This window comes from Acomys minous, assembly GCF_964271855.1.
Source record: "Acomys minous genome assembly, chromosome: 12".
Classification (NCBI taxonomy): domain Eukaryota; kingdom Metazoa; phylum Chordata; class Mammalia; order Rodentia; family Muridae; genus Acomys; species Acomys minous.
Genome location: NC_140493.1, coordinates 21,000,929 through 21,013,044, shown reverse-complemented (window position 1 = coordinate 21,013,044; position 12,116 = coordinate 21,000,929). Strand labels below are relative to the sequence as shown.

General features: G+C 42.4%; 2 protein-coding genes across 2 annotated transcripts in view; both read right to left on the bottom strand.

The window, feature by feature from the left end:
• Positions 1–4,056, bottom strand: part of SLC25A17 (solute carrier family 25 member 17) — a 34,596-nt gene extending 30,540 nt beyond the window's left edge. Inside the window, exon 1 of the mRNA XM_084748413.1 lies at positions 3,900–4,056. Within this exon, the coding sequence (XP_084604539.1) occupies positions 3,900–3,953 (54 nt within the window). The 5' untranslated portion in view covers positions 3,954–4,056. The remainder of the gene's footprint in view (positions 1–3,899) is intronic.
• A 4,024-nt stretch (positions 4,057–8,080) lies between these two features.
• Positions 8,081–12,116, bottom strand: part of ST13 (ST13 Hsp70 interacting protein) — a 35,378-nt gene continuing 31,342 nt past the window's right edge. Inside the window, exons 10-12 of the mRNA XM_084748400.1 lie at positions 11,875–11,923; positions 9,396–9,529; positions 8,081–8,626 (exon numbers count right to left, since the gene is read on the bottom strand). Of these exons, the coding sequence (XP_084604526.1) occupies positions 8,498–8,626; positions 9,396–9,529; positions 11,875–11,923 (312 nt within the window). The 3' untranslated portion in view covers positions 8,081–8,497. The remainder of the gene's footprint in view (positions 8,627–9,395; positions 9,530–11,874; positions 11,924–12,116) is intronic.

Sequence of the window (12,116 nt, the reverse complement as noted above, 5' to 3'; positions counted from 1 at the left end):
AAAAATGATTCTTTACATATGAAGCCACTGAAGTTACAGCATCTTTCTGAAGCAACATAATTCTTGTTTTCAGAGTGTTTGGTTTGGTTCTTTTTTCTTTCTTTTCTGAGACAGGGCTTCTCCGTGTAACAGCTCTGGCTGTCCTGGAAATCTCTTTGTAGACGAGGCTGGCCTTGAATAAACAAAGATCCACCTGCCTCTGCCTCCTGGTGTATGTCTCCACATCCGGCTTTGTTTTGAGATAGTTAAGGTTATCTGTAATTATCTCAAGGTATGGCTCAAAAAAAATCAAAATCAATAATTTAACTTTTTAAAAAAGATTTATTTATTTATTATTTATACAGTGTTCTACCTGCATTATGAGCTTGCACACTAGAAGAGGGCACCAGATCTCAGGATAGGTGGTTGTGAGCCACCATGTGGTTGCTGAGAATTGAACTCAGGACCTTTGGAAGAGTAGGCAGGGCTCTTAACCACTGAGCCATCTCTCTAGCCCTCAATAATTTAACTTTTAAAAATATGCTTGCATGTTGAGGTTGGGGGCCACACCTCTGTGGCAGAGTGGGTATTTAGTGTCTGCCAAGTTCTGGGGTTGATATCTAGCACTAAGAAAAATAAGTATGCATGCTTGCACAGCATTTCACTTGATGTAGGAGAATTCAGAACCCAGAAAGAGCTGAACAAACAAGCCGGAAATCCCGATTCAAAAACTGTAAATCAACTTTTCTGTATTTGTTTTTCCGAGAGTCTCTCTGTGTAATATCTCTGGTTGTCCTGGAACTTGCTCTGACCAGGCTGGCCTCAACCTCACAAAGACTTGACTGCCTCTGCCTCCCAAGTGCTGAGATCAACATCTTAAACAACGATTCAACTGTTTCTACGCAAACTGCTTCTATTCTTTCAGTAGAAACAGTTATTCCAGGTAGCCATAGCAAGGTCGCATAGCTATGTAGAACACTCTAGTGCTTAGAGCCCATGTTATGTTACTTAACCTTAATATAGAGATCTGCTAAGAGTTTGAAAACCGGCTGGAGAGATGGCTCAGAGGTTAAGAGCACTGTCTGCTCTTCCTGAGGTCCTGAGTTCAATTCCCAGCAACCACATGGTGGCTCACAACCATCTATAATGAGATCTGGTTCCCTCTTCTGGCCTACATATGGGCATTTATTATAATAAATAAATAAATAAATAAATAAATAAATAAATCTCTCTTTACCCCAAAAAGGTTTGAAAACAACTCTTTGGTATAAGTTTAATAATAAACAAGCAAACAAATACACAGCAGCAGCAACAAAACATGGCCAGTTGTGGTGGCACACAATGGGAGAATATCCTACACCACACATATACATAAGTACAAAAACACAGGAATACACACACACACACACACACACACACACACACACGTCTATAATACCTAGGTTTAGGAGGCTGAGGCTAAAAAATTATAAGTTTGAGACTATCCTGGGCTACACAGTGAGACCCTGTTTTAAAATAACCAAAACAACATACAAAGCGACATCTCATTCGTATATGTACTAGAAATGCTACTTCTTTGACAGGAAGCAAGAACAGAATGAATTACTCTTCCAAGAGCATATATTGATAACTCAGGGGGAAATGACAAAGCCAGGGTGTGTAGTTTCAAGTGAAACTTTAACAAAAGAAAAATGGGCAAGAAATCAGTGAAAATGTCTTTTTGCAGATTAATAGACATATGTTGCTTCTGTCCATTGTCATACATTATCACGGGGCTCAGGACACTGGTCTGTGCGCCAAAGCCAATGTACTGTGTGTTCCTGCAACAACGCTAGGTGGGAAACAAAGCTCAGCCCCTGGTCTATGGCTGCTTTCACACCACCCTGACTGTGCTGAGCAGCTATGACAGAGACTGTACATAATACAAACTTATCTGTCACCTTATTTTTTAAAAAAAAAGCTTGCTAGCCCTATTTGTTTAGTGCACTTCTATTTAACATCACTTTGTTTACTTATGTGCTGTCTGACTTCACTAAAACCAAAAATCAGTGAAGAAAGTGACTTTATTCTCTCTCCACTGTATAGTCTTGGAGCCTACGAGAGCAGAAGGAACACAACCAATGGCATTTGCTAAGAGAAAGAAAAACTAACGAGATTTTCCATCTTCCTCTTCTCTGTTGCACTCCACCTTGCCCACCAATCCACCCTCCATCATTGTGATAAAGCCAGCAATTAGTTCTCAGTCCTCACCTTGATCTCCTGACAGTAGATGACGCACTTGGACAAGCCCCTTCTCCCTGAAATACTTTCTCTGAACAGCCGGCACAACAGTTTTCCCGTCTCCTCCCACCCCAATGGCTCTCACGTAGCTCCAAGCCTACTTCCCCCATCTGGGAAGGTCAGCATGCTTCTCCACTCAGTCACTGCCACTTTCCTTAGCTCGTGCTCGCTTCCTTGCTGAGTTAGTCATTTAATGTCATGCTATTCTCAGGGACTTTAACCTTGGCTAGTTCAAAACTATAACCAAGCTGATGGCGAGCAACCCTCACCCACACACAACCTACGTCTCAACTCTGTGATGGTTCTCCTCGCGCACGCCACCACCCACCGTCATGGAGGCCACAACCATCTCTCTCCGGCTTGAATCCTGTGCCTGCCTTATTCTATTTGCTGCAGGGCAGCCAGAAGGATCAGGTTTGAAGTGTAAATTAGTAAGCTCAACAGCTGACTCTTTCCTACACAGAGTCATGAATAATTTGGTCCCCATCTGCATTTCCACTCCAGTCAAACAGGTCTCTAGGACCAATTGGAAAAAAAAAAAACCACTTCAGGCAAACTTCCATCTCAGTTCTTTCCAATGGGGAAAAGGCCCTTCTGGGTTGATTCAAATGAATGGGGCTTCTTGAATAAGCCACTTCATGTAATATTCCCTCACCTAATTTTCAAGATCTAGGAGAAAAGATTTGCAGATTTCAAATGTGAGGTTTGAGATTAGAACTGGAATTCAGATTACTCTTCCCAGAACATGAGCTGTCCCTGGATTAGTATGGGGTGGGGGTGGGGGGCGGAGCATTCAGAATGGCCACCGAGTGGACAGTAATGGTCCACAGTGATTAGAAGTTAGGGAAGGACATGAGAAACAGTCTGAGGAAGAGAACCAGAAGAGGAACCGTTACTCATTTGCACCCTCTCTCTGTCGGTCTGTCTGTCTGTCTGTCTGTCTCTGCGCCCCTCTCTCTCTCTCTCTCTCTCTCTCTCTCTCTCTCTCTCTCTCTCTCTCAGACAGGCTTTCTCTGTGTAGACTTGGCTGTCCTGGAGTAGCTTTGTAGACCAGGCTGGGGAACTGTTATTCGTATCAAGAACGCAAAGTTTCAAGGAAAAAGTTAGAGTGTTAAATGGAAGGAACTTAGACACTTCTAAGACCAAGAACCCAACGCTTAACTCACAGTGACTACACAGGATGACAACACTGATCTTGATTTCAAAAACAAAACAAAAACGCCATCTCTTTTCCTGTCAATAATGCTGATCAGAAACACTCTACCAGCTACTGACACTTGTCTGCTGTAAAGTGTGACAACAGGCTGCAGTAGGTTTACACACCAAGCACCCCATCTTCATGCTTAGTTTCTCCTCAGGACCAATAATACGAAGTTTGTGTGCAGTGAACAGTGGGGTAATGGGATGGTTGACCTTAAACTTCAGAAGGCAAACAGCAATCATCTTCCAACGTCTTCCCTCAGGACATTTGTGTCTGCCAGTCCAGACGGTCTCTGGGAGAGTGCAGAGGGGGCAGGAGCAGAGGGTGGGTACTGGCCTCGCCTTCACTCCTGCAGCAACTTTCTGGCCCGACATCTCCCTCGCGCCCATCTCCCGACCCCATCCCGTGACTGACTTCGACAGCCCAAACCCCTCCTCACCACGGCTCCGGCCACGGCGTGTACCAGGCTTTCGTAGGACAACACAGATGCCATGGTGCTACACTTTTCACTCAGATGCCGCAGTGTGGACTCGTGAAAGGAGCGTCTCAAGCCCCACCTCTCAGATCAGACCCGCCCGCCTCCACCAGAACAACTACTTCCGGGTCACAGGCTGCCCTGTCACCTGCAGACGTGGGTATGGAGGATCCAGGAACGCCCCTGAACACTGATTGGTCCGTAGCGAGAAAGGGGTGGGGCGATGCTAGGTGGACAAGGAAGATCAGCGCTCTGAGCACCGCCTGCACGATTTCCTGACTGGTCATTCTTAACCGCCTGCTAACATGGTTAGTCATGTCTATTCACACAAAACGAGGGGCATAAAAGCCCCTAATGACCTCTGCACCCCAATTCCTTACAAAATACATGTTGGCAGGCAAAGGACGTACTCAGTTGTAAGAGCGCTTGCTTAGCATGATCCCCAGCACCCATAAACACCTGTAATCACAGCACTCAGGAAGTGGAAAAAGGAGGATCAGGGGACTGAAGAGACGGGCTGGTACTGCTCTTGCAGAGTAACCATTTTTAAGTCCCAGCACCCACTCGGTGGCAAACAACTGTAACTCCAGTTACAGGGGATCAGACTGGCTCCTGAATGCACGCACTAAAGCATATATACATAGGATTATTTTGTTAAAAGAATCATTAGAGTCGTCCTAGGCTACACAGAAAGCTTGAGATTAGGCTGGGCTAGGAGGCCAGTCTTAAAACAAAACAGCCAGTTGTCCACGTCCCAAAACATAGTCTGGTGACCTATGCCTGTAATCCCAGTACTACGGATGCTGAGATGGAGGCCATCCTGTTACAGAAACCATGTCAAAATACCTCGCCCCACCCCGCCTCCAAAGATAAGCTGGTGGCCATTGATAAAAAGGTCAACAGCTCTACTAGCTTTTCATCCATCCACATCCCAGCTGTAGAATGTGTAATCAAGGCACTGAAGAATAGTAGCCTCTAGCAGGGGGCTTACACTGACAGTTTTGGGCTGTGTAGATGACTCAGCAGCTAAGAGTTTTTGCTGTTCTTGCAGAGATCTGGGATCAGTTGTCATCACAAAACCCTCCCAAAGTCCAGTCCAGGGATCTCACAGCCTACTGTCTCCTCCGAGGACACTTAGACATCTAAGTGCAAGCACTTCATGTACATGAAGATGAATCTAAATCAGTATTTCGCCCTTCCATTGCCCAAACTTTCAAAACTTATTGTATGTTTCCCTCTTCAATCCATGAGCTATATTCATTTTTAAAAGTATATGCATCTGTGCATGTTAGTTCAGGGCATTCGGAAGCCAAGAGGAATACAACTGCCTGAAGGTGAGTTACATGCAGTCACAGACTGCCAAACACGAGTAGGTGCTTGGGAATTATAGATCCTCAGCAAGATGTGCTCATAAACATTGAACCTTCGCCCAGCCCCAAGCCATAGCCTTCTAAGTACTGTACTTGTTAGATTATTACACCTCATGTTTAATTAGCAGACTAAGAAATTCAACTAGGCTGTCCTTTACTTTTCAAAGAAAGCCATGTTGGATTCAGCAGCACACATAACCTAATGCTCTTTATTTAATCACTATTATCCAAATGTGCATTTTGGCTTTTTTTGGGGGGGGGAGGGGGGAGCTTTCGAAACAGGGTTTGTCTGTGTAGCCTTGGCCTTGAACCAAGCGCGATCTGCCTGCCTCTGCCTCCAGTGCCAGGATTAAAGTTACACACCACCACATCCGGATGACTTTCAATTTCTTAAAGCCAGGCATGCTGACACTACTACTGTCCTAATTAGCTGGAAGGCTCAAATAGAAAGATGAATATTCAAGCCAGTATGGGTCACAACAAAACCCTGAGTCAACAAAGAGCATAAAACCCCAAACTTTCTGTAGTAGCCAGTGCATGCCTTTGATCTCAAGACCTGAAAGGCAGAGAGGCTTTGTGGGCAGCCTGGTCTAAGCAATGAGCTTCATTCAGTTTCAAGCCAGTCACATATGTAATAAACCCCACAAAACTTCTCAGGCTGTGGAGCCACTAGCCTGAGTCTGAAAATCCTAGCTCCACAAATGTAACACTGGGCAACCAGCTAAGCGCTTCAGTTTCTTCTATAAAATGGTAAAACAAAGGTACTTTGTAGCATTACGATTCAAAGATCACAGGAGGAACTTACTACAACAGTGCCTGGAAACAAGTCCTACTGGAATGTTTTGATTTCTAAATAGAAGCCATTTCTGCTTTACAAAGTTCTCTGTGTGCGAAAGAAACAGGTAGAGAGGGGGAGAGGGAGAAAGGGAGGGGAGGGGAAGAAGAGGAGGAGGAGAGGACTTCAGAGCAGGATAGTTGGCTTACCAAGCCTTCTCTTCTCCAACGGTTTGTTCATATAACCACACTGTATGCGTTGTGCTTGGTCTCCCCCCATAAGTAATAAAGCTGACCAATGAGATATGAAAAGATGGCTTTTAATGCCATGCATCATCGTTATCTCTGCATGTGTGCCCCTGACTGCATACCTGTTTCCTCAAGTATTAAAACAGACACCAGAACTTCTCTGGATCCACATGTAAGTTACTTACTTCAATATGGCAGAACTGCTAACTTCTAGAAACCTACCAAAACAAAGTAAACCTCTGGAGTTATTTTGGGTGAGTAGGAGTGGGAGAAGTTCTCAGGTTTGGTTTTGGAGTCTTGCTATGCAGTACAGACTGGCCTCAAACTTAGACTCCTCCTCTTAACCTCCTCCCAAGTACCAGAATTACAAGTGAACCATTATACTCAGTTTTTTGGGGGTCTGTTAATAGCTAGTAATCTGTACTCCATGTACCCATCACATAACTTTAGATAAACACTGCACAAAAACAAGGTAACAGGCTAACAAATAGGGGAAGGTCAAGATCAAGTTTGAAATGGTATTTTATTTTAGCATACTTGAGTATTAACCAAATATCTTTAAGCAGAAAGCCCCTTTATCTTCTATTATTTCTTATATTATCTTTAGTGAAAAAATACCCCAATATTTCTGGTGTAAAAATGATACTGAGTCTTTATGGAAAAAATGAAGACTATATTTTTTTCTTTCTGTGGAACTCAGAGGTCTAAAAGCACAGGACAGTTTTCAGAAGGGCAATTTCACCCACTTAGGGTAATATCTGCAGTATTAGAATATAATTAGGGCAACGTGTAGTAAGAGTCCAGAAGAAACCGATCCTCAGTAAAGCACAGCACATCATGGAAATTTTATGAAAGGAGAACACACTTGAACTAAAAGAACACCGTGCAAAATTCAAATTTAAGAATATGTGATGGATGTTTGCAAAGGACTTTAAACGCATGCTCTGTTCAAATACAGCTTTTTCTTACATGTAACAAGATGCATCTGTGCCTGCTGTATGAAGCAGTTAAAACCTGCATAGACATATTATTTCGGGTATGTAATAATTTAAATATGCACTCTGTGGATTTAGTTTTCTTTATCCTTGCAGAAGAGAGAAAACAGGCATTAAATACATCACAGTATTTAAGAGCTAAATAGGACAAATGAATCTTTCATCATATGTAAACAATTTATACTCTTCAAAATACAAAGATGTATCCTTCAACATAAACTCTAAAGTCGCAAGTTTCGCCCCTTCACGAGCACACCTAAAGGGAATCCTTCCAAGGACTTTTTATATAACAAGAGTTCACAAGAGTAAAAGCTTAAGATGAAAACAATCAACAACATGGCCAAGATACCACAGCTGTGACATGTATGACCCTGCAATTATCATATGTATTATATATGAAATTAAGTCAGCAATAAATATGCTTCCACAATTATGCTGTGAATGACAGAAGTAATGATGTTAGTGAAGGAAAAGAAGACTGTTTAGCTCAAGATCAAGAAGACAAGCAGACAGGAGTATTTTCTAAGAGGAAACGTCATTTTTAACAGAAACATAGAAAGTACTCTTCCCTCTATATGGGAACGAAATGGAACATTTATTTGAACAGTGGACAACAGCAGAGCTAGCTAATCTAACTGGACTCTAACACTCGGGGCAGACCCAAATACTGGTGATCGATCCGAAGAGATTCACTGAAATAGATCATTTTGAAATGAACATTAGAAAAGACAAATCAAGATGCTTCAGTAACCATATGTCCAACTCAATCAACTTAAATGTTTTTTATTTGCTTCCCACTAGCAAATCTTTATTTCAATCATGAGAGCAGTGACTCATCCACATTCAGCTTCCTTGCCCAGTAATTCAAAGGAAAAAACCCAAAAAGATTAGTAAAGAAAAACACAGGAATTGACATCCCCTCAATTTTTAAAAAATATGTTTAAGGTTGAAAATGTTTGAAGTTTATAATTCCCAGTAGGAAAACATTATCTGAATGAACGCCCTAATGGCAAACCACTGTGGAATGCTTCAGCCGCATTGGATGCACAGGGGGAGGGATTGTCTTCCAAGTGCCCCGCTCTCCCGGTGAGGTCAGAGGTACACTGGTTTGTATTATTGCAACATCCAGTAAGTGAACTAAGCTGCTCTTCATTCAGCAAGGGCTTGTTTGACATTAGGCTTGACCTCCAAACTTGGCTGACAATTTACTGATGAGATTCATAACCTTCGGGTTGCTCTGATACTTCGACATATTTGCTGGGTTCTGGGCCACATCCTGGAAAGCCACCATGACTTCTGGATCCTGAAGAAAAAAAGGAGGGGAGAGGTTTGAATTTTTAGTTTTGTTTGGGTTTTCTAACTTCACGTGAGGATCAGGATTTTTTTGAAGCACCTCGCTCAAACTTAATTCTGTAACTTGAACTAAAAATAATGAAAAAGAAAGCACATATAACATGGATACCAAGAAACATGAATTAGTATTTCTTAAAATGAACTTTGAAAAACTTAACCTTTAAGCTAGGGCTCAACAGTTAAGGTTACTTGCTGCTCTGAGTTTGCTTCCAGGCACCTATGCTAGGCAGCAGGCATCTCACAACCAGCATCCTGGAACTCCAACTCCAGGGTATCGGGCAGCATATACTGGCACCCGCACACATTTCACATACATAAACACAGGCATAGGCATATACACAAAAATAAAACAGGGGCCAGAGAGAGATGGCTCAGTGTATAAGAGCATTGGTTGCTCTTGCAAATGAGCTGGCTTGGGTTCCCAACACATACATAACTAACAACTACTTCTAACTTCAGTGACAGGGGATTCGATGTCCTCTTCTAACCTCCAAGGGCACTGCTTGCATGTTGTGTAGAGATATACATCCAAATAAATGCTCATATACATAAATTAAAAATAAGTATCTTTTAAAAATTATTCTCAATTTAGAAAGAAAATGCCACACTGCAAAATTAACTAATTGATAACTAAGAAAAAAAAAAAATAGTGAAGTGTGCTGTCATCACACCAAAGCAGGAAAGAAATGTATTGATGACTGAAGCCCACCCAGTCTCACCTGCATGGCGGCAAGAACCTCTGGGTCACTGAGGATTTCATTGAGTCCAGGCATTCCGGCCATTCCGGGCATGCCCCCTCCCGTGCCAGGCATTCCTCCAGGAAAATTACCAGGCATTCCCCCAGGAAAGCCGCCTACAAGAATGAAGGGAATAATTATAGACACCAGCAAGTCACTATTAACCGTCTCCAAAACTCACTTTTTTGCACACAGAAGAAACAAGGACATCACTAGGCACCCTGCACAGTCTTTTCTGAACACAGCCAGCTATCAAGCGTAATTCCTAAAAAGCAAACCTTTAAATCAGACTATCACTTTCTGGGTTGTTTATTACTTAAAACTGTTCAACAAAGTTAATCTTGCCTTAAAAATAAAGAACCACGGCAGGGCATGGTGGCGCACACCTTTAGTCCCAGCACTTGGGAGGCTGAGGCAGAGGCAGAGGCAGGCTGATCAATATGAGTTCAAGGTCAGCCTGGTCTACAAAGAGAGCCTAGAACTGCCAAGATAACACAGAGAAACCCTGCCTTGAAAAACCTAAAAATAAAATAATGCCAAGTATATCAATCACTGTTTTTATCTCTTTTGGGGGAGGGAGCAAGGAGGTATCTGGTACAGGGTACCTGTACTAGAACTTGCAATGTTAAGCACAGCCAAGGCTAGCCTGGAACTCTTGCCTCAATGCTAGGACTGCAGGTGTGCATCACATGTTGGCTCAATCCTATTTGAATTTTTCATTCTTGAGTAAGTATTATTTGTCTGTTTCAATTTAAAGTTAATTTTTATCAGGCTAGGCCTATTTTATTTAATAAAAATTATTTATTTTGACATTTATCTAGAGCGGCCTTACCTCAAATAGGGACTATACAAATTTATTCATTTCTTTCTCTTTTTAGTTAGTTGAGATAGTCATATAGAGCCTGACCTGCCTAAAACCTGCTCTGTAGGTGAGGCTGGCTTAGAAATCCTAAGCCTCACACCTTCACCTGCTAAGGTTGTGTCCTCGTTAGGGTTACTATTGCTGTAATAAAACACCGTAACCAACAGCAAGTTGGGAAGGAAAGGGTTTGGCTGACACTTCTATATCCCCGTTTATCATCAGAGGAAGTCAGGAGCCTGCAGATAGGAGCTGATGCCGAGGCCATGAAGAGGTGCTGCTTACTGGCTTGCTCCCCATGGTTTGCCCAGTCTGCTTTCTTATAGAACCCAGGACCATTAGCGCAGGGACAGCACCACCCACAGTGGGCTGGGCCCTCTGCTATGACTCACAAGTGGAGATAATGCCCCACATCTCAATCTTACGGACGCATTTTCTCAATTGAGGTTCCCCCTTCCAGACGACTCTAGCTTGTGGCAAGTTGATATAAAACTAGCCAGAACAGTCTAAGACCGTTTGTGTGCTTCACCAGGCCAGGGGGATCTCTGTCCTGTTCTAAACAATCAAAATCTCTAAAAGTGGTAACACACACACACACAAATGCGCGCGCACGCGTGCAAAAATGAAAAGAGGGTTTAGAAAGATGGCTCAGCAGCTAAATGGGCTTGCTACTCATTTAACCAGAGTTTGGTTGGTTCCCAGTATCCAACCTGCAAGGCTTAAAACTGCCTTTTAACTCTAGTTCCAGGGGACCCAAGGAATTCTTGAGTCTCCACATGCAGCAGGCACACACATAGTACATTAATTCACACAAAGGAACATATCCTCTTTTCATACTGGATCAAAATATTTTTATGTGCAGTAATTATTTTTAATTTTCTGCTTTTCATGTATAGAAGTATTTTGCCTACATGTCTGTGTATTACATGCAGTCCTAATGCCTGTAGATGTCAAAAGATGACACTGGAATCCCCTGAAACTAGAGTTACAGTCAGGCATGAGCCGCCATGTGGTTTCTGGGAATTGAACTCAGGACTCTGGAAGAGCAGACAGTGCTCTTAACCACTTAGCCATCTCTCCAGCCCTTTGTATTTATCCTCATAAATATAAATACTTTCACATGTAACAGGACACAATCTTTGTCAATTTAGAAACACTCAGATTACATTATAATAAATAGTACAATACTCAGCCCTCGACAACCATTAACTTTTCTTAAAGTATATTGTTATAACACAGCTAGGCATGGTAATGCATCCTTTTACCCTAGCATTTGGGAGGCAGGGGTGGGTGGATCTCTGTGAGTCTGAGGCCACCCTGTCCTATAGTGATTCCAGGACAGCCAGAGCTACACAGAGAAACTCTGTCTCAAAAACAAACAAAGAAACAAAAAACTTAAAAAAAAAAAAAAAAAAGAAAGAAAGAAAGAAAGAAAGAAAGAAAGAAAGAAAACTAGAGTAAACAAACTTTACAAACATTAACATTCTTTGGAGTTTCAAGAACTCTCTCTCTTTCTCCCCATATATAGACACACCCCTGAGCTCCCAAACTGGGACATATCTTAATCATTTATGCCACTGACAGGTCTTCTCTAAGAAATACCTGGAAAAGAGCCAAACTGAGCTCCGGATTGTCTTCTGGCTTCTTCTTCCTTAAAGACAGAATGAAAACAAATTATATAACAGGAGAAGAGAAAAACAACAAGAAAGCCATTTTCCATCCCTAACCTGCCCACAGAAATCCAGAAGATGAGAATGAGAAAGACAGACAGTCAGTAGGAATGAAAAGGTTCAAGATGAACCCAATTCCCTTGAAAATCCACTTCCACTTCTATCAGTTTTACT